At 44.8% G+C, this 22,562-nt stretch overlaps 1 protein-coding gene across 4 annotated transcripts in view; it reads right to left on the reverse strand.

Moving 5' to 3' along the window:
* Positions 1-22,562, reverse strand: part of LOC148387222 (arf-GAP with GTPase, ANK repeat and PH domain-containing protein 3-like) — a 47,873-nt gene that overhangs the window by 13,517 nt on the left and 11,794 nt on the right. For 3 of the 4 annotated variants that reach the window (XM_088396629.1, XM_088396628.1, XM_088396626.1), the window contains exons 9-13: positions 19,623-19,706; positions 15,161-15,265; positions 12,992-13,166; positions 9,170-9,319; positions 3,958-4,113 (exon numbers count right to left, since the gene is read on the reverse strand). In XM_088396629.1, coding sequence (XP_088252755.1) covers positions 3,958-4,113; positions 9,170-9,319; positions 12,992-13,166; positions 15,161-15,265; positions 19,623-19,706 — 670 coding nt within the window. The remainder of the gene's footprint in view (positions 1-3,957; positions 4,114-9,169; positions 9,320-12,991; positions 13,167-15,160; positions 15,266-19,622; positions 19,707-22,562) is intronic. The other variant, XM_088396627.1, reaches the window with a different exon arrangement.

Here is a 22,562-nt window from a genome sequence, read left to right on the forward strand (position 1 = left end):
ACTGTATATTGTGTGGCGCAGCTGTACGCACACACCCGAGTCAGCTCGTCGCCAAATGATTTGTAATTACCTAATTACGTCAATGTAAAGAGTGGCCTCGTTTGCATAAAGCGAGTTGACGCTCGGAGAAATGAGCCGCAAGGTGCAGCAAACAAGAGTTTGTTCTTCCAGCTTCTAGAAAAACACATGTCCACACACGTTGTCTGTTTGCTATGCCGACACAGATTTGTTTTAATGACATGATCATGTGATTAGGGCACAACTCAATTTATTGTGAACAAGTACACCTTGACAAAACATTTCCCCGAGTGATTATTTCTCCATTTCAGGAATTCCATCCCCGCTTTCATGAGAAATTTGATACTGCAGTATATTTATCAGACACATAGCGTAATCCATTCACTTGAAATTAACTCTGTACGACTTGCTAATTGACAGCAATCGCCGCGGTTCGTAATCAATGGCGGCTCCCGGGCTGTTAAATGACAGACGTGTGACGGATGCTCGTAATGTAGCGGCGTGGCAGAAGCAATAATCCAATTAGCTCCGCACCGACTTCAATTATCTGATTCCGTTTGCGCTATCGACTACTGGTCGCAGGAATTGATCGGAGCTTTGCAGAGACTCTTTATTTAGAGTTACGAGAAGGGGGGTATTAATGGAGGGTTGTCACTAGAAAGCACAAGTAGGGAATAAGGGGATAAATATAGCCGTACAAGGAAACTCACTATCTTTTGAGCTGCCTGTAAAAAATAAAAAAGGCACCTTTTCACATCTATATAAACAACATTCACGTAAATTGAGAAACGGACAACAAATATTCGGCATCATAAAAAGAAACCAAGAGCCATCCATTATCTGACGCGCTTATCCCCACGAGGGTCGCAGCAACCAAGTGGTTGAGTGAAAATTCAAATTTAGAAGTTCCAATGTAATTTGTTATTCCTGGACGGCGTTTTACTGCTTTTTAAAGACAAAAAAAAAAAAATAGTACAAAGCTAATTATTCTGTTGGCTGCCCAGGCAATAAATTGGAGGCATTAAAAGACTTTCATTATGGAGATTAAAAATGCAAAGGATGGCTGACTTCCTAAACTGATGAGCAGAGAATGGAAAACAAATCTAATTCACCATGCGCACCAATGTGCTCTTCTAAGTGTAGACACAAAGAAGCTCATATTTAAAGCGGGGAGCACGCAGACCAACAATGGAGCCAACTTTTGAGTGTTTCCCCCCTGACCCCTCCATCCGATCAAAAACACCACAATACCAAAGCGATAAAAATAACAAGGAGATTACAATCCCCAAAAAGTTACTGCACAAGCTAACCGTGAGTTTAGCTACTTTTCCACAAATTGCCTTTTTATTATGATATAAAAGCAGTAAGAACACAGATTTTTTTTTCCCTTTCCATGAGTGGGGTCGAATTGAAGATGTTAATAATCCATAAAATGCATAATATTCCCTCACAGTGTTGCAATTGCACTACAAAGCAATCCCGCCTGCATGTAACTGTTTTTTTTTCCCTTCTTCATCTCAGGCACACTAAATCTTGGCATGAACAATGTGCCCAAAGCTTGTATCGCTGCGAGCTTTACAGGCAACCAGCAATGAGGAGCCTGTGAAGAGGCCATTAGAGCTTCTGTTATTACCGTGCAGTTGCAGGTGGCATCCTGGAACAATCACCTCGTCACATTATGCTGAGCATTAACCTGTTGACCGTGTTTATCTGCCAGCTCTCCATCAACAAGTTTCTGACGATTACAAATAAATTAACGTGCCACCCAAAGCCAGCCGGTGAACGATGCGCTAAATATGATTTGCCTTAATTAACACGGCGTAATAAAACGGGAAGTGAAGAGCGTAATGGCTGCGCGGCGACAAAAAAGGGAGCGGATAAACATCGTCCAAAATTTACATGGATCGTAAATCTGCTTGGGAACTTGCACGAGTTGCTTTGGGAAGGAATGTTATCTGGCATATGTTTACATATATGCATGTCCAAAGTTGTTATTAGATATGAACCAGCGTAATCTATGAACGGGGAACAAAAATAAGAGAGAATTGCATTGAGAGTATTTCGAATGCAGGCTCCTTTGTCAACAAATGAGGACAGTGACAGCACCTGTGGACCAGATTAGCACCTCAGGGCGCCGATGCGAGCCCAGCTGAGTTTTCTATTGCATGCAAGCCTCTCCAGAGACCGCTGTGACAAAACCTTACAAAGGACTTAGCAAGAGTCTTTAGCCTTGAGGACGTCCTCTTCTTTTTTTTCCCAATCCATTTGTGTGAACACTCGACGGCGCTCAGAGGGGGCGAAAGGTGAGCTATTGTTTGGCGCGTGGCGTCGCCTGGTGTCGCACGCCGCCGCACGCGTCAGGCAGTCACTTAAAGAAGTGCTCGCCATTCCCCGTGAATTAATGAGCAGTTGGGAAGAACAGGCCAAGGCGGCGCCCATCTGTAAATGTCAGCGGCACTGCTTGCTCATTTTACACATCATTAAAGCCAATATTCCTAACCTGTATCAGAGCAATCAGGAGCAGGCCATTACTGCGACAGAGGCCCCCCGGGGGGGAAACCGCGACCCAACTCAGACAGCGAGAGAAAGAGAGGGAGACCGGAGAGCGCTCGCTATCTATCTATCCGCCACACACCTCTGCACACCACCACCAGCCAATAGTACAATAAACAAACACATGAAATCAGCGGCGCTACCGCTAATAGCTAGCGCGTTTAACAACAGAGCCCGATGAGAGCGGCGGCCAATTAAACGCGCGTCTGTGGGCAGCCCCAAATGACAATCTCGTTATTTCCTTCCCTCCGTCGGGTGCGTGGTGCGCAGGAAGTCATTACGAGAGCGCGGGCTCCGGGGACAGCTTTGGGAAATGAGAGCGAGTCGGGGAGCGACAAAAAACAAAGTATTGAGATAAACACCCGCCATTAGCGCAGGCAGTTAAAGCTCCATCTCCTAATCCTCAGATGGACTCCAGAGGATGTTAACCCTCACTATGCTGAGGTGCAGGACATTTGCACACTTGATTAAGTTGCTTCTCCAAAACTTTACACCAGTTGGGCCAAGTGCAAGCTGACTTTGGAACTTACAGTGTTGTCAACTTGCTAACTACTTTTTTAGTTTTGAAGCCACAGAACAAATCTGATTTCGGCATCATCGAGTGCAGTTTGTTTGCAGTCTCGAAGCGGAAGTGTAAACGTCGACACCGGAGCGAGCGAGCGAGTCTTTGAGTTACGTCTGAAGTTTATGCTCATCACTTTTTTGGGGGAAAAATAGATGCTACAGCTGTCAGCAAAGTTGCGAAATAATGAGAGTCTCTCCGAAATGTGTAAGGGGACAGCTACGGCAAGTTGACACCTGACACTTATGCAGATTTTTTTTTTTTGTAAAAAAAGACTATTGTTAACAGTGACCTCACCACGTTGAATATAAAAGTGCTGGATGACTTTAGTGATGATGATCACTCTGAACTCTGTGGTCAACAGAGTCATTCAAACCTTAAAGAGCAGCTGTCAAAAGAGCAGGATTTTTTTTTTCCTCCTCCTCATGTTTAATGATTATAAATGCTAAGCGTCATTTAGGAGGCGTCAACGGCATTGTTGTCGTTTTTCCAGCGTATCCATCTTGTTGATTGATCACGCCGCTCGTCTGACATCACTTTTATGGCCTCCGAGATGCGTCTGAGTGTTTCCACAATGCCATCCAATTAGAGCGCTCCATTCATCATTTGTGCAGCGGGATCATTATTAATTGGGCGAAGGGTCGGGCTGACAATCCCCTGCCGAGATGGGCTGCGGCTTCTGGACGAGGCAGGTCGCACCATGGTAACACATTTTGAGGGTGTAATGGCGGCGTGCCTCCATGCCCTTTTATGGGCAAACCATTCAACGACGCCATCAACATCATTCCGACACGACTGATTAAAAACGTTGCCGTCTTTCCTACCTTCATTTCCTGCAGATAGACCGTCAGGCTTGGTGATGCCCGTGCTCTTTTTCCGTCTGTGTTTCTTGCGGTTGGCGTGCGGCGAGGGAGGCGGGTCAAGCTTGGGACTCGTGGCGCTGCCCGCGCTGCAACCAGCCGGGTCGCTCGTTCCGTTAGCTAGCGGGGGAAATAGATGGTGTTACTTTTCACATAGTGCTGAAACATTTTTATCAGTTCAACTTTTTCCAGCGTATTTTTCGCAGTATTGATTACAGTAATACCATCAAGTTCACTCTTGGACTGATTGTCAGACTTCATTGTAACACTTTGTAGCTTTTCCAGGACTAGTAAACCCAAGTATACAAAAGTATCACCCTCTTGTACCCCCTCAAGGTTCGGTAATACGACCTAACAACGTGGACTGCGTTTCCCCCCATCTGTTGCCAAGGAAACCAATCAGCACTTCCAAGAGTCAATAAAGCTCAGACAACATATTGAGTCACTTGTTTGCTTCCTAAATTGCTCAATTATCTGAATGCCTGACAAAAGCATGAAATGTGTGTCAAAGCAGACAGGAAACGGTTACTTCAATAAGTGTGTTGTTGCTTTCCGCAGAGTGAAAGACAGGTACGGGGGGGGGGGGCATCAGTGGACAAATGGACACCTAAGTTAGCCTGCGGCTAAACTTTATGACTGTCTTGAGAGTGACGGTGGGAGGGGGGGGGCGGCAAAAAGGCAGCTTTGTTTCTTGTAAGTGATTTTATAAATGTGATATTATCCCGTGCTACCGTTGGGCAAAGGGAGAGAGGGATGGGACAATGGGAGGGGGTTGTCAGCTCGCCATCCGTCTGATTTCCTGACATTTGACATCACTTTCCCTTCTTCTTCCCCCTCCGGATGCCATTATGAATCTGGGAGAGGGGTGGGTTGTGGAGGGGAGGGGGGGTTACAGGGACCTGAGGGAAGCAGGAAAAAAAGGGAGGGAGGGAGGGCCGGTCGGTAGATGGGCCCCATATTGCTCTCCTCTTACCACCCTGTGTGGTGCTGGCAGCCTCCTCTATTGTCTCCCATCAAAAGCTCATTGTAGTGTGGCAAACTCCATTCATTTCCCTGAGCGCCGTCCCAGCCCCCGGGGGCCGAGTGCAGGAGGACAAGAAGACTCGGGGATTATTGCTGTTGTCGTTGCCAGTTGCACATGCCGTAATGTGCGGCGCGGCGCCATTAGCCAGTGTACAACATTAGGCCTAATTCAGTCATTACCTTTAGGGAGATGGGGCTCTATTGGAGGAGTGGGATGGGCTCAGCGGGGGATTGAAGATGTGAACGTCAAGGAATGGGAGCGTGATGCTGGCGCTGAGGGGGAAACTTGAGTTGAGAAGGCCCAAGGATGCTTTGTTTGGAAGTGGGCAAAAGTGCTGGAGACCTGATTTAAGGTTAGCTTGTTTGCGGAATTATTTGATGTTGTTTTTTTTCTATTCGGTTTTTTTCCTTTTGTGTTTTCAAGCACCAAATAGCACAAGCAAAGACTGCATCAGTTACTGTAAGTTAGTTAACATGGTGTGTTTCTATTTTGGATTTGTGTGTCTGTTTGACCTGCTCAATAAAATTTTGAAAGTGCTTTTTCTTTCCACTTCATGCACGTGGTGCTTGCTTATAATGATTAAAAAATATAGTAATATTTAAAAAAAATATATGACAATGTGATCAGATTTAGACAAACTATTTTTCTACTTAAGCTAAAGAGCTCCAGTTTATGTATCCTTTGGTTGTCTCCAACACTCATTCAGACTTAACAATAAGAACTCCAATCTCTAAAGGTTATCACAACGTTTCAGGCCGAGAAACGATTAGAAGGGGACGTTGCATCACATTAATAAACATAGCCGCGCTGCTGGTGTTGTCTTGAATGGCAGCACGCAGCCGCCACACATGTAGCACATCCCGGTCCAGGCGTCTGTTTCAATTTCCCTGCTCGCCTACAACAGCCCCCCTGAGACGAGTCATTAGCTGGCTCAGACAGCTGGGGGCACGGGGGTCCTCCGTATGCCGCCACCCCCCCCCACCACCACCAACAACCTCCCACCCTCAGCTTCCTCCTCCCTCTCGATGCTAACGTCTGTCCTGCCAGCTCCACGCCGTATGGCAGGGCTGCGAGACGGGAGCTGCGAGCCGCCTCCGACGTGACAGCCAGCATTTGTTTAATGTCGCTTGAGGTTAAAGGGGAGGGGGCTACGCCTCTGGGGGGAGGGGGGGGTTGCTCTTACAGAGGCATGAACACCTCTAATTATCAATTTCTGCCCCTAATGTTGTGGAAAATGACCCCCGGGTCTGCTCATCCTCTACCTGAAACAAAGATGGAGATCTGCCTCCTCGTGTGATTGAGCCTCCAACTCAAGGTTGGCCAACCCATCACCCCGGGCCATAAACGGCCCAGTGGGAGCAAGCGATTGTGTTTTTGCTTAAGCCACGCCCCCTACAAACGCTTACTGACCAATCACGGCACAGAACAGAAGACACTTTGCAAAGACAACGAAAGATAAAAGATGTGTATGTGTGTTAGTTTTGGGGTAATGAATACAAAAAAAATCAAAGTATGGCACTGTGTAGCTCCAGACAAAGAAATATGCTGTTGTTAGCTTATTAGCAGAAATTGCCCCTATATTTCTTTACTTTTCAAATTTAAGGAGCACTGGTAAGCAACAGCCATCCACGTTTTCGAAAACGTCTCCATTTCTGTCTTCTCAACAAGTGCGGGATCATATCGCAAATACGTAACCGGAGAAGTAATTTGATTGTTATTCAAGAGGCCGCGTGCGCCGAACGCTGTGATTCCGTCGGGCCCCTTGACACGGCAGCCCTGCCTGTCCTCAATCAAACGGCTGCAATTAATGGCAAAAATTAGAAACAATCACCGCCTCCCCCTTATTATCCTCAATTAGAGTGTGCTAATCAAGGCCTGATCGCGCTCCGCTGCTCTCTCCAAACTAAATGTCAAACTTCATTATGGCCCGCCGTCGAAATCAAACCCCTCGAACATGCCATCACCTTCACATCGGGAGGCCCGGCGTAGAAAACACGAGAGGAAAAAAAAGACTGTGCATCAATTTCCTAACTTAATACTTCAGTATGCTATACGAAACAAGTATATTAAAGGAATTCATTCCTATTTGGGATCAAGTCCATTATTTATATTTCCAAACAAGAGTAGATAAGCATCCTTGTCAATTAAAAGCAAATTAATACAACCCCAGAGTGAATATTTCTATTTATATATTGGGGGAAAAAATCATAATATTCTGAACGCATAGCATTCGAATATGTTCTGAACAAGTCACCCAAAGTGGGCGCTGACCAGCCTCAGTTGTTAAAAGTATCGGAACACTTAGGACATGTCTTTGAGCCGCCTTGGTTTTTATTCATCACCAAAGATTGAAGTGTATCAAGGACAGCGGCGTCTAAATAAGCAAGAATGGCCGCCTTTAAAAAAAAAAAAAATTGGGCCTGGATTTAATCAAAAAATCGTCGCTCAATATTCAAGAGCTGTTGCGATGTGTGCGTGCGCCTTGGCACAATAGCTTTACAAATGAGCACATTCTCTAAATGATATGGAAATGGTTACGCGGGCTAAGACGTATTCATTCTGGGCCGTGTCATCAATCTGAAGCTTTTTTGCATCCCGCCGTCGCCGCCGTCCCGTTTGGCGTTAACCTGCAACCTTCGCCAAGGATAATGGAGTGACGGGGCTTCATTTAGGTCCACAAAAGGAGCAGCCATCACTGCCAAACACCCTCCATTGATTGGTGAACAGGCGACGGACGGCATGATGGAAGACTGCCGATGCATCTCAATCATATTTTCTGAGAGAGTCTATGATGGCTGGCCACAATATTTGGTGCGTCTAATGAGAGCTGGCTATAAGTATTTCTTTCTATACGCAAAAATAAACTTTTTTTTTTTTTTATCATATATGAACCAAAAAAAAGAAAGCCGAAAATGTTGCATTTTGTGACAAAAGGAAAGAAATGACGCAGAGTAAACAGCCTATTTGACCTTTCCAGCTAACTGCTGTACTGTAATACCGAAACAAATACATTTAAAATCAAGCCCGATCCTCAGGTATTAAATTAATTGCCAAAAAAAATAAAATAAAATTGCTATCATGCTAGTAACTTTTCGTTCGTTTTATGAATGTAAAATGTACTTTTTTTTGTAGTTATTGTCAAATAACCTTGCACTCAACGCACACTTTTGCGTTACTTCATCGTGCTTCACGGCCGAGGCGGACGCGATCGCGCCGCGCCTCCAAATGAGCGCCGGGGCTCGTGCGTCGCCACGTCTAGGGCCGCACGGTCGACCTCCTGCGGCGCTCATAAAGTGCGCTCTTTAAACTGCCACGGCCCCTGGGAGAGGGTGTGAGGGAGGTGGGGGGGGCACTAGAGTGGAGTAGGGGGGGGGAGTCGCCGCCGCCGCCAATCTAATGAGAACTACCAGAGTGCAAACATGCATGGAAATGACTGTTATTCTGTTGATGTGCATTTAAGTGCTTTTTTACTGCCAAGCACAAAGAGAGGGAAATAACTGGTGATGAATGGTACCCGCAAAAAACATTCATTTTCCTCCCCGCAAGAGAAGAGAGCAGCAAGAGGGGGGGGTGATGATGATGGGAGGGCGGGGGGCTATGATGGAAGGCAAAGACGCGCACTCGGAATAAATTATTTGACTTGAGTCGTTGACACCGGCGCTACGGCGAGGGTGGCGGGAAGTTAACCTTCAGCGTGACTCGACTCAAAAGGTCACGCCGATGAGCGCAGGCCTGATCAGCTCATCAGCCAAATGAGCCTCGCAACGCTCGTAACGCGCCCTAATTGGCCTACGTTCTCATTAATATACCACCCTGTGAATGAAGACAACGATTATCGACTTTGCTCCCGCCAGTCACCTTTTTTGTCATATTTGTGTGTTGCTACGTGAACATACGGATGGAATAGTAATCCATAGAAATGGAATTATGAAAATTCTCAATTCCTACAACTCGACTTGAATTGTTTACGGCTGGTCACTAGTTAACTAAACTATATTTAATCTTTAATTTTGTCAACTGCAGTTTTAAATGAGCCGAGCCAAAGACTAGATTTGAACACAAAGAGCAGAAGTGTGAGGAAGGCGTGCTAACCGGTAAGCTAACCATGCTTCTGTTAATGAGATATCATCTTTAAGCATTAGCATTGCTTACGGGCCGCGCTGCTCGTACTGGTGTTGATGGCGTCGTTCCACTGGTCGGCGCTGGAAACGGAGAAGGAACGCTGGTGCATTCCGTCCTTGCTGCCGCCAAACAAGGAGGCGCCCGTCTGCAGGGACGAGCTGCTGTTGGAGTGCGGAGCGCCTGTCAACAAAACAAAGACCAGAAGCAAGTTAGTGCACTTGTGGATCAGAGAAACCAGTCAAAAGTTTTTTTTTTCTTTTTTCCCCCCCGCAGGAGCACGCACACGCGCGCGCGCATACACCAACCTCCTCTAATTAGGCCTTAATTAACAAGATACACTCTGAAGGCTAATTATCTCGCCTCATCCCTCTGACTGCCACATCCATCTCTCCGCGCTGGCGTCAGCAGGCGCACTCCTCCCAACCTCCAATCAGGCAAGCCGCCGATGCTTCTTCACTAATTCATGGGCACGGCGGCGCCATGTGGGGTGCTTCCTCTAGCTCGCGGGCACAACCAGAATCATCATAAACTCACACCTCTTCGCCATTTATTAATAGTTGTAAAAATAATTAAAGCTGTGAGCAATGATGAATTCACACGGGTTTATTTAAGCTATTGAAATCTATTGGAAGCACATTTAATTGTTATGCATATATGTATATATATATATATATATATATATATATATATATATAGAATATATAGTATATACTATTCGTATATACACATGTACATGCACACACACACATATATATATATAGCCTTTTATTTTATGATTACACATGATTACAACAGCAGAACTATAGTGTATGTATGTAAATGTGTATGTGTGTGTGGGTCGCACAGTAAACTAAGCGGCACGGGCGCTTGTTAGGATAATATGTCCTACTCATTATCCAGAGTAATAAGTGTATCAAATTCACATAATCATGTCTAATTAGTATCGGTAATTATCTTGTTGGGCCCAAGAATATTAATCTTGGGGTCCCAGAGGGGAGGGAGCACCATCACAGCACGAGTGGGAGCGAAAGCGAGAGCGGGAGAATCATGCTGAGGAGCGAAGAGGAAAATTAGCATGCGGAAATCAGAGCAGAAGAGGAGGAGGAGGAGGAAGAGTGGCAATGGGAAGCAGAAAAAAAAATGGCAAACTTTGTTTCGATGGAAATGCAGCATTTGAACAGATGCAAGGAATAAGTGTGAGGATATAAGAAGCAATAAATAATAAGCATCTTATTGCATACATATAGGCTGCATATATATTATCTATTCAAATGTAGTAAGCTGAGCAGAGAAAGTTTCACACCAAATAACTCAGACTTTAAAACAGGAAATGGATACATTTGATCCATAGATGAAGCCTATAGGGAACAACAATGCTAATTCGGTCCGAGTGCAGAAACGAAACATCAAAACTGTGTTCTTTTAAGTTACAATGGCGAAGAAATCTCAATGCTAACACAATTAGCCCGCATGAATCAAATATCATCTGAATTAAGACAAAAGTTGTCCTGGTTTGTCCAACAACTATTACCATAGTAGTCTTGGGTTACCATGGCGACAACATACAGTCGATAGCATCGCACTTAACACAAGCTAGTGTCGCATCCATTACTTGAAAAGCTTTTTTTTTTTTTTAAGTAAAATGACGACATATTGTTGCTTTCAAGAAAGTTTGACTCTTGCGTCTGAAAAACAGATAACGACAAAAGAGCTTTGCCTGCTATTTAAAATTCAACAATCACATCTAATTGTCAAATTGGATGCTAATGCTAAATGAATTATACATGGCTGCACTCATTAGTCCCCACAGACCACTCCTGCATAAAGGGGACGATAATGTAATTACAGTGGAGAAATAATAATCAGCTATTGGCATTCAAAAGAGCTAACAGCCTTAGCGCCTCACGCAGCCAATACTGTGACTGTTACTCGACTTTCGGAGGGCCAGTGAAGGCATCGGAAGGGTTAAATGTAAACACAATGACAAAAACAGGTTCACATTGCACAACAAAAAAATACCCAATTGCTTCTCGTTATTAACTCCAATTTCAATGCACATATGTGAAATGAGCCAAATAGCCTCCAAGACGACAAGAAAATGGTTCCGTGTGAAGATAAAACTAGAAATATTCTCTACCGCAGTTTGAGGAAAGGGAGGGAGGCGCTGGTGATAAGTACAAGCGATGGATTAAGCGAGAAGCGCCTCGCCTCTCTTTAGGCCGAGGCCGTCAGCGAGCTGATGAGCCGTGACGAGGCCCGACCCCTCGGTGGAGTTGTTGCCATTATGTACAAGTATTGGCATAATGACGCGCTGGCGCTAATGCCGGGCCGGGCAGCACATCATCTGCCTCCGTGTAATATACCGCCATCATCATCATAGCCGCTAACATGCTGACGTCCCGCTACGTCCTCCCACGCCGACCTCGGCATATTAACGTGTAATCTATTTTCACACGTGCTACACCACAATTAAAATATTTTGGATATCAAAGAGAAGATTACCATTAATGTCAAGTTAATTAAGTTATGGTCAAAAGCTGTCCGAGGTTTTGCTTTTTGACTAAATCATGTGATCGGGCAACGTGTTTTATGTTGCGCCTCTCTCCGCTGGAGTCTTGACTAAAAGTGACGAGTTCTATTAATATAGGAAGCCGCGTATCTGTCAGCGGCAACGGCGGGATCGTATTTAAAAGGTTCCGCTCAGCAGCCGGCGGAGGAATTAAACGCGGACGCCTGGCAAAGTGGTCTTCACTCTTTGCTCTTCATCTCGGTGTCTCGCTCGCTCATCTGGCCCCGCCCCCTCCTTTGCCTCGCCGCCACTATCCCTCTCCTGGTGGTGATTATAAAGGTCTTTAGAAGCGAGGGATGCATGAATTACCAAAGGCAAAGACAAGGCTTGTGATTTAGCCGCCCTGAATGAGAAATTACCCCTTTGTTCCCCTCATCAATTGCATGTCTAATGAAATCAAAACCCTGATCGCATAATCAGAAGAGGGTCCTCCACCCGGAGAGAGACCTGACGTGATTTGTAACCTTTCTCTGGCAGATTAAGGCCAATCTCTCTCGCTTTGTTCCCAGATGCGCATGGCGACTGATAACATCTTTGAGGAAACCTCGAAGAACCAGTCGGGGTTGTTTCAGCCCTCAAAAATCTCTCGCGCCTGTCGTGATCCAAAGCGGGAACGACCCTGTCGCCTGACGCCCCCCGCTCGGCAAACTCCTTCATCTTCTCTACATTTTGACTAATTGAGCCGTTCGGCGGTGCCAGCGACCTGACAGGCCGGCGTCGAGAGTCCCCCGGTCGGAACCCCGCTTCCCGGCTACTTGGCACCCGTCTCCCTCAACAGGGGGAGGGGGACCAGCTAATTATTATTAATTACCCTTAAACATGCACCCTTTGTCCAGTTGCAATTTTAGCATGCCAGCTCGCCGCTCGCTGGGAGTTTTATTTTTAAAACTTGAGCCTCTGCCATGAAGCTTTGGACCAGAGCAAACTCCTCACCCCTGCAGAGATATAAAGATGGAGGCCACCTCGCAACAAAAGCAACTTTTCCTTTCTTTGCTACGCTGCCATCATGCTTAAATGGAGGAGTATTAAAATGCTTCTTGCGGCCGCTCGTTAAGGTCTCATTGTGCCGCGCTAACTATGTACCAGGCAGTTAATTTGCATGTGCGGAGCATGCGGAGAGCACGTAATTAACCTGCCGGGCTGGCGTGGATTTTACAATGAATCACAAACCCGGCACATCAGTACAGTAATGACAGAGTCATTATATAGGGGGGAGCGAGACGTTTGAAGACTTTTGAACAAAGAATAGTCGGGCAGTTTTTCGACAATCTGAGCAAGGCTACCTGTGTTCCCGATGCCCAGTTGTAGGGCGCTGCGGTCCTTGGTCATCCCGTTGGTTTTGGGGCTAGCAGTGGGGGCGACGGTGGTGGCCACCGCCCTCGGCGGTCGCTTGCCGGGTACCTTGACCGTCGTCCGCAGTAGGTCGATCTCCTTTCCGTGCACATTCTGCATGTAGTCCTATAGGAGCAAAGGCAGTTTTAATGGAGGAACGATGGATATGATCCGAAATGGAAACTCGGGCAACATGCTAACGTAGTTAATGAGTGCGATGTCGTAGCATCGTTGCATTTGTGGACAACTTTGTGTGGTTTGAGTCGTCATAGAGCGCCCAACGAATGACGTCACAGCGCGTCACGATTTCATCAAGCGGACTCGGCTAGTTAGCATCTCATGCTAATGGCTAACTACACGGTTGTATTGCTGGATACAAATAACTGGAAAAAGAACCGAAATGGGATACTATTCTATACATTTCGGGAAAATTGTTATTAGTTCATGAAATGATGTCAAATGTTTTGGGACACCCAGTACATTATCACCTGTGCCCACGCCTCCTCTTGGAACAGCCTCATAATGAAAGCAAACACTCATTCTCTTCCAATTTGCTTTAAAGCCCAAATGTGGGAAGCAGGGGTGAAAACGATCATGCTCAGCAGAAAGGAGGGGGGGAAAAAAAACAAAAACAGAAAACGGCAGCGACGACGACCGTCTTTTCCATCCCCCCACCGGCTCCTGGCTTTTATTGCCAAGTCGTAAAGCACTCATTTCTTTTCCCGAGCCTCCTTGCTAATTACCCAGTGAGCGCTCTCATTTCGTTTTATTGCGGGAATTAACAGCCAGATCGAAGCGTGCAAAGCTATTAAGATGTGTGATTAAGCCACATTCAATTAGTTTCTACAAACAATTTAATTGATGTAGCAGATAGAATTAACAGAAGGTGATTGTGTGGATGGCTTGGCTGGCTGTGAAATTAAAGGATCCCGCTCGCTCCCTCGTTCGTCTCTCTCTCCTTTTCCCAGCCTCTCTCATCCCGCTCAGTCCCCCTCGCGCACTTGCTCGCTCGGCGGCTCCGAACAAGCTGTTACGGAAGTCACGCAACCCTCATTCCGCGTTTCCTACGCGAGGCCACGCGTTCATAGAGCGGCCCGCTGACCTGTGATGGCTGTAACGATAGCAAGTTGAGTCAATTACGCACATCAGTGTAGCGGCGCAGCTCGGCTTGTAAATGACGACGCTGGCGACGGCGCCAGACTCCATTTGCGACTAGGCTGACCCGTCTCGTTAGACAGAAGGCGTTAATAGCTTTCATTTTTTTATCTTATCTGAACAGACGCTCGAATGTGGCGGTACCCAAACACGGTTCCGTGTGACCGGGAATTATCGTTCCTGCTTTTACGTTGTTGTGCATTTGCAAGTGTAGTAGTAGCACAATACGTGTGTGTGGTCAACATCAAGTTAGGCTGAGCAACAGACTTTGTGATTGCGACATGAAACGGGACGCCAACTGAGCTACTTTTCTTTTTTGGTGATTTCAAGATGTTCAGGATGCTCTGTGGCACCACACTGCCTCTCCCAGGTCAGACGTGGTATTACAAGAGCCATCTGGTTTTGTGAGCTACATAGAAGTTTGGAAAAAATTGGTATCTGTCGATGTCACTTAAAGCCTGCCTGCAAACATACTGACTGGCAATGGAAGAATCGTAGATAAAGACAGACGCTCTTCGGCGTGCCACCGACAGCCAGTCGAGTGTTTAAGCCGTATTAGCGCCCCGGCGGGACTGTGACAAAGATGGATGCCGAGGGCCGGTCAGGCTCGGCTGCCACGCGGGGAGAGCCATTACGAGCACAAGGCAGCGTGGAGCCGAGACTCGGCCGTGTCTCCATTAGCCGTTGGCGGGAATGAGCACCGCGGGGGGGGGAGATGACCACCGGGACGCCCTCTTGCTTAACACTAATGCCCGAGACACCAGAGTGGCTTAAACAGCCATTATATAGCAATCAAGCTCAAGCGAATCATTAGCTACGTGTTTGTAATCGACTTTGATGCGGCTATCGCATCGAGAGAAAGAGTGAAGCTCAGCAGTCGGGACGAAGGGAGCGGACCAAACACATAAACCCGACGGGAAAGGAAATAGAATACAAAGAGGAGGGGCTGGCGGCCCGGTACTCACGTGTAAGCTAGGGTGATAAGTGAGGACGCCGTTATCGCACAGCGTGACGTACTTCTTCTTCCACTCCTTGTTGAGGGATTTGCCACTTCGCTTCAGGAGGATTCCCTGGAAGAGACCACATCGCGCGCCGTGAGCGGCAGCCATCAACGGACGTTAAACACCATCAGAACAGCTAGCGACGCTATTACGCAGAGCGCTTGGAGCAACGATAGCTCACCGGGAATTTTAAGCGCTAGTTTGTCTGGAGTGGATGTTTTGACACAAAGCTAGCACTGCGGCAAACATTCCACAAAATGGCCGACATGCTGCACTGAAAACAGTCAAGTTGCAGATGTGTTGATTTTCTTTCGCTAATTAATTCCTTTTTTCTTCATTTACCTTGATGAATAATAGTTTTGAATTAAAAAAAGTATATTTTTATTTGGTTTCAAATCTGATATTTCACATATTCAAATGAGAAGCATACGACATGAAGGCGGCTGTCATCTTTGGTGATGCAAGTGATTGAGTGTGGTGACCATCTGAACCTTCAAGTTCCTTTGGGGCACATTCAGACCTCCTCCCCTGCATTCATACATATGACACGCCGAACTCTGAAAGACCCCACTAATCCGGAGGATTAGGGAGTGTGATCGCCCCCTTCAAAGCCCACGCGAGGCCTTTTTTTTTTTTCTTTTCTATGGGACTTTATCATCCAGGGTAGGGGTGGAGGGCATGGGGGTGGCTTTTAAGGTTTCCTTATCTACTGAGGGAATCCGCCGGTAAACAAAGCAAGTTCCTCGGCTGGAGGTGACCAAACGCCTCTGGAGTGCAAGGGCCAGCAGGTTCTCTGGGGTTAAATGGTGAGGAGGGGCGCGCTTAATTAGGGGATTAAACATGGGCCGTGTTTGCGCTTTTACAGCCATTGAGTATGTGTGCGCGTGTGTGTGAGATGGAATACGGAATGTGGTGGAGGAGGGTGTGTGTTTGCTTGCAAGGCCCAAACTGCAGGCTTTAATCCTGATTAACACATCAGGAAGTTGACCGGCGGTGACCTGGGCACCAGGCTGTTTGCCGACAATCATCCTAATCCCGACCCTCACTTTGTGTGGGTGGTGCATGTGTTTTTTTTTTTTTTTTTAATAGTATCTACTTTATCTAAACAAACAAACATCCATGGTATATATTTGTTGCATGTCATGCTGGACAGTGGTCAATTAAGATATTTATTGGTTTCTCCAAATCAATTTTGTGGCTTTGTTTACCTTTTGTTGTAACTAATGCCAGTGATAATTACTTAGAGATTTTAATCACATTTAATTTAATTGAAGTTAATTGTAATTACATGACATTATTTAATGTATACACATTAAAATCAATATTGAGTCATGCAGATTTTTTTTTAAGTTATTAAATTCTTGCAACATATTTTGTGTATTAACTACAAAATAAATTACCGCAGGCCAGACTAACTTTACATAAAGGCATGAATCTAAAAATGTTGCCTTGATTTATTATTAGGATTTTCTTTTATTAGTATTATTAGTATGTCTAGTATTTTATTTGTATTTTTCATCTAGTTCTTTAATTTGGAAAAAAAAAGATTAAACAATATGACTTTAAAATAACAACCAATGAACTTTCTTTTCTTAACTAACTCCTGTTAAAGTTTTTGGGAACAATTTCAAAAAGTGCTTTTAACCTAATTACTTTTTTTTTAATGATGCTTTTATGGTTAACTTGATGATGTCCTTCAGCTAATCACTGCACCCCCCAACCCACTCCTAATCGCCATCAATAAAATAAATGTAAACAAGTTTGAACACGGCTCTTCTAATCATAGAGAGCAAAATGACGCCGCCTCGGGGGAAGCCGGCCGCCGTCACGTGGCGTGTTGTACAAGAAAATATGCTGTTCATCTCATGATCTTGCTGGGGCGTGCACTAATCTATATGTGCAATCACAACGCGCCGCTTCTTCATATTATTCATCAGCGCCGTCGAGCGGATCGATAGAAAACACCGCCGCGATAATGTGAAAATCTTTAACAGCGTACGGAATAATTTTTCATTTGTGTCACATCCGGTTGGCGAACAAATGACGAGCGGGCGAGATGGTTGTGAGGGTGCTGTACGTCTAGCGCGTGGAGACTGAGGAGAATATATTTCCTTTTGCGGGAGCCTCCTGAATTGCAAAGATGGATGATACGCATAAGTTTGATGCTAAACAGATTGCGTAATAATCCATCAAAGAGGGATAAAAAAAAAAATCTACAATACATCATCAATTTTGAGCTTCGTAATAAATTAAATAAAAAAGTTCACCTATTTTTCTTTTTTTCAGCATCATGTTCAATAATGACGATAATTTACATCAAAATTACATTTGATAGAGCTAGCTAGTGTTGCGCACACAACATTGATTACAGTCCCAATCAAACCTTTGGAGCTACTAACCACCTTCAATAAATATCTTGACAGATTTGGCACCCCCCCACTATCAACAACTCACCTCAACTTTATTTATAGAGCACTTTAAAACCTCTCGGCAGCTGCAAACTAAGTGCTGCAACTAAATGAAATAAATGTGTAGTCAATAAAAAAATCTGTTCAAACAAATCAAAAACACAATAAAACAATATATCATAACAAAAATGGAATCAGGTCTGTTCCTCTTTGATGGGCCCACAATGTGCGTGTGTGTGTTAGCTGTCGACAGCCCCTCAGCAGTAAGTCCATTGTTATCCTCCCTAACTATTTTTATAGATGGGAAGGGGGGAAGAAAGGGGGTGTTTGAGGCCTGCCGTGCGCAATTTGGCTCTGCTTGAAGGTGAGGGGGTCGTGGGGCAATGAGGGGGAGTGGTAATTAATATCACATTGACACTTTGATCCCCCTTGATTGTCCATTTGACTGCGGATCTGTTAGTCACACAACTTCCCCGAAAAAAAAAAAAAAACCTCCTTTGTAGATAAAGAAAAAAAGTAGGGGAGTAGGAAGGGGGTTGGGTATCTTGTCAAAAGTTGCCAAGATATTTGAAGAAGGGAGCGCCACATAAGTGGGGTGTACCTTCAAGATGGCTCCGAGGCGCCTGTGTGTTTAATTTAACCCGGACATTTAAATTCTGCGAGGACTCCACAAAAATTTAGGACAAATGTAAAAGAATGCAAATAGGTCTTTATCGCTCTTAATTTTAATCAAATGGATCGAAGGACTGTCGGGATAAAATGTATTCAACACAATTTTACATTTTTTTTTTTTTTTAATCAAACTAAGGTCTTTGATTGTCATATTAAAAAAAAACATCCATCACCATTCATTAATGTGAGGCTTTGTGAATAATCGTGAGCAATCACAACTTTGAAATATCCAAACTTTGGAAATTTGCACTCAAATGTGTAGTTAATTCCTTAATGTGGATGATGCAGTAGATCTTTAAAAATAATAATAAAAATCATAAATAAGTTTAATAATGTATCATTTATTCCACTATATTTATTTAGCCATTTGCAGAATTGTATGCCAGTTTTTTTTAATCCAATAGAATGTTTAGGATTTCAACATAATAAAGCAAAAAAAAAAATTGTGCAATGGACATGAGTTAGTATAAAAGGCCGACTTCTGTGTACGTGTGATAAATACTTCAAGCAGAAACAAAGTGAAACCAGCCATGTGACCGTTAATAAATATGAAAGATGAGACATAAGACGAAATTAAATCACCAATTATATATATGAATAGTTCCAAAATGATGTGCACCAGGTAGCACAAATGCTCAAGGCAATAATTTATGTATTTATTATTGTTGTTTGTTATGCGCTACATTATGCTGAGAGGTATGCATTTTACTGCTCCATTGTACACCATTCATAATGGCAACAGCCATTAATAATAGCAGCATTTATTATAATACAAAAATCATATCTATTTGCTTTATTGCCAATAAAAAAAGTGGCCAATGCAGAATATATGATAGAATGTCATAATTGTAATTATACACCTAAAGTTTTAATTATAAAAATTTACAGATTATTTTACATTAAATATTTACATTTTTGGGGTCTTTTGGCAATGGTGTTGTTACATACTGCATCTTCCCAGTATTTAAATACTGACAAAACGGCATTTTGGAATTTCTGCGCTGTTGTCAGATGCCACTTTACCTGGAGTGTGCCGCCCTCTTGTGGCCATTCCAACACACGCCTGATGACTTATCCAGCGCTTTAATTGGTTAACTAAATAAAATCAAAGTTTTCCAACCTTTATTGACCGTGGCATAAAATTTACATTAAAACAACCACGCGGCAAATTGTGATTTTTATTTTTGGTGTAAATAAATACATTTTAGCCCAATGGGGTGAAAATATTTTTTGGGGGGGTGTCAGCAGTAAACGGAAACTCATCATTTATACATAACAAAGGTCGTGCAGGTCAAGTGTCACATACTCACCCGGCGCATTGCGGGGAGGCTGTGATGCGTGCTCACCTGTTTGATCGGAATGGCCCTTCCACTGCCTATGCTGTCTGTCTTACTCTCAACGCTCTTTGACTGCTCGCTGGCTTTCCGAGACTGTAAGGAGAACAACACACACAATCAGCCGCCGATGTCGTGCTTGTGCATGTGTGAATGCGTGCGTGCGTGCGTGTATGTTGCAACATAAAAGTCCAAAACAGCTCAAAGACAAAAAAGCAGAGCAGCGCGACAAAGAGCGGTCAACACCAACGTGCAAAAGCAAGACCACAATTGACACACATCTCAACACTCAGGACGACCACATATTAATTAAATTAGGCAGATTTTTTCTTTTTCTTTTTTGAGTCATGACTCAGCCCTGAAACCCTTTCCGGTGATCCGTTTTGCTGCCGGTTTGACTCCCGGCACAAGAGCGGTCGCCGCTAGAGCAAAACGCACAATCAATAGATTCAACGTTAAGCATAAGGAAAAAAGGGTTAGTTTAAGTCAGCATCAGCAGCCACCTGAAAAGTGCTAAAGGGGGCATAAATGGCTTTTGCATGTCAAATAAGTCATATTTCCTGTAAAACAAGGGAAAAAAAGTACATTTGCAGTGTCATTTGTTTTCATTTGAGCTTCCCACCCCGACACACAAAAAAAAAAGGATGAGTAAAGGGGACAGACGTGTATGGTCTCACTCATAACATGAAGACAAAATGTTGTCACCCATGAAGAGAGGGAGACTTGCAATCATATGGCTAACATTTTTATTTGTGTTGACCCTTAAGATGACTTGTTGGAGCTTCTATACAGACACCATACAAAGCAAGTCACAAAGTTCACTTCAAAATATTCAACAGATTGAGAGGCAAACATTTTTGCAGTTCCCCACAAAGTATAGGATGGACGATAAAAGGCAGTATTTCATATATGTTCCTTTTTTTTTTTTTTTTTGGCGTGTGTGTGTGTATAGAGTCAAATACAATACAAGGTATATACAGCGGTCTGTCGGGTTTGAGGGCAAGTCGGCTCGTGATAGAAAAAAGCGATTATGCGAGAGAGAGTTCGTCATCATCTCCGGGAAAAAGCAAACAGAAAGAACAGAGGAGTAATATTAAATCAATCCATAAATAAAGTGTGAAAATACAAAACAAGTGGAACTACATTCATACAGGTCGGTGCAACCCCCAGATTTGCCTCTACGCTAACTGACTTTATGAAGGCCTTCATAAAAATAACCCCGCTCGAGTCTAACTTGCAAATAACAAGGAAGCAACGAAGAGCAAAGAAGAAGAAGAAGAAGAAGAAAAGAAGAACGTGGCAACTTGAGTCCTTCAGTCCTGCTTTACGGCGAAAAGGCAGAGTGATGATGTAAGGTAGACGCGTGTCCTTAGGATGACAGACGGATCCAATTTGGGGGGGGGGGTTGCTTTTGAATGGTGTGTGTGTGTGTGTGTGTGTGAGTGTAAGGGGTGGGGGGGGCGTTTCCAGTACAGTCCCTGCGGTCTGTCTCCTCATTCCCCAATCTTTCACTATTCCAAAGCTCTTGTAATCAGGGAGGAATTGGAAAGCCCTTTTTGTTGACCAAAAGGTAAAAGGAAATAGAAGCTGCAGGTGGGACACTGGGGGGCGCTAAGCGATACATGAAAAGGATTATTTGTTGCAAACTCCGAGCGTCATGTGCTTGTCAGCACGGGGAAACGAAGGACAAGACGGACATAAAGAGTTCTTTGTAATGGAAGCACTAGGAAGAAAAATGGTATGATCCAAGATGGCGGCAAGGGAAGGTGTGGGAACACTGGGACCAGTTTTTTTTTAAAATTATTTTAAATTTGAAAGTCCCAATATGGCGGCGTCAGGAACTGTGGGACGTTAAGGCATATTCCCGTCCCTCCGATTGATCGATTAAAAACAACAACACGGCTCGACTGACTTACACAAGCTTTTTTTTTTTTTTTTTTAGTTTGGGACAAGATGAGCAAAGGGATGACGATTGGGAATCCTCCCCAAAAAAATTCTTCCAATGCTCTATTATTAACTGTACACTCCCTCCTCTTCCTCTGGACCTCCTACCACCCTCCTCCTTCTCCTCCCGGCTGCTCCTCAGAAGGTCATGAGCTGAAACTCCCGCTCGGCCTGCCACTCGGGCACCCACACCGGGTAGGTGGCGTGCTTCGGCATCTCCATGACGCGGACGGGGAGGAGCGGATCGTTTCTCTGGTGGACATGGTTAGTCACTACCTAGCAAGGGAGGAGGGTGGGGTGGGGGAGGAGGAGTAGGGGGGGGAGACAACAAAAAGGGAGGTATAGCACAAGGCCAGGACTGCTCGGAGGGCCGGCCGCCCGCCCGCCTGCCCACCCGCGGCTCCCACAGCAGCCGTGGGCCGCATGGCCAAGGCGGTAGGGGAGGAGAAAGAAGAGCAGGTAGAGGACAGGACAAAGAGGGACAGAAAGGAGAAGAGGCAAGAAAAGACGCAATCTCACCTCGCCTGCACTGTCAGAAAAACGGGCTTGGGGGGAAAACCCGGTTGGAATTTCAAAATGGAACCCATGATGTGAAACTCGAATCTACACAGCGGTGACACGCCAATCAGGACAATAAGGCTTTTTTTTTTCTGAGAGTGTGAAATCTGTCTCAAAGAATTCAAAAGGACAATCTTTAGTACGAGAGCATCCATTTGAAAGTTGCCTGGAATTTCTGAGACAAATTTGTGGCTCGTGAGATCACGAGAAAGAGGCGGAAGGAGCAGAAAGGGAAGAAGACAATCATAAAAAAAGACACGCTCAGGAAATTTAGAGTGGTTAGTGCACGCCACAGGCTGCCGGTTAAAGCGACAGGACACGGACGGGGGAGGGAGGGGGAGTGGGGGGGGTCAGAGGTGAGGGGTTGGGTGGGCAAGTTTTTGTTTTTTTAATTTTTTTTAAAATCAGATTTGATATTGGCAAGTGGGGAGGGGTATTATCTGATCTTGA

Source organism: Syngnathus floridae, chromosome 14 (genome assembly GCF_059516105.1).
Source record: "Syngnathus floridae isolate MCC-2025c chromosome 14, RoL_Sflo_1.0, whole genome shotgun sequence".
Taxonomy (NCBI): domain Eukaryota; kingdom Metazoa; phylum Chordata; class Actinopteri; order Syngnathiformes; family Syngnathidae; genus Syngnathus; species Syngnathus floridae.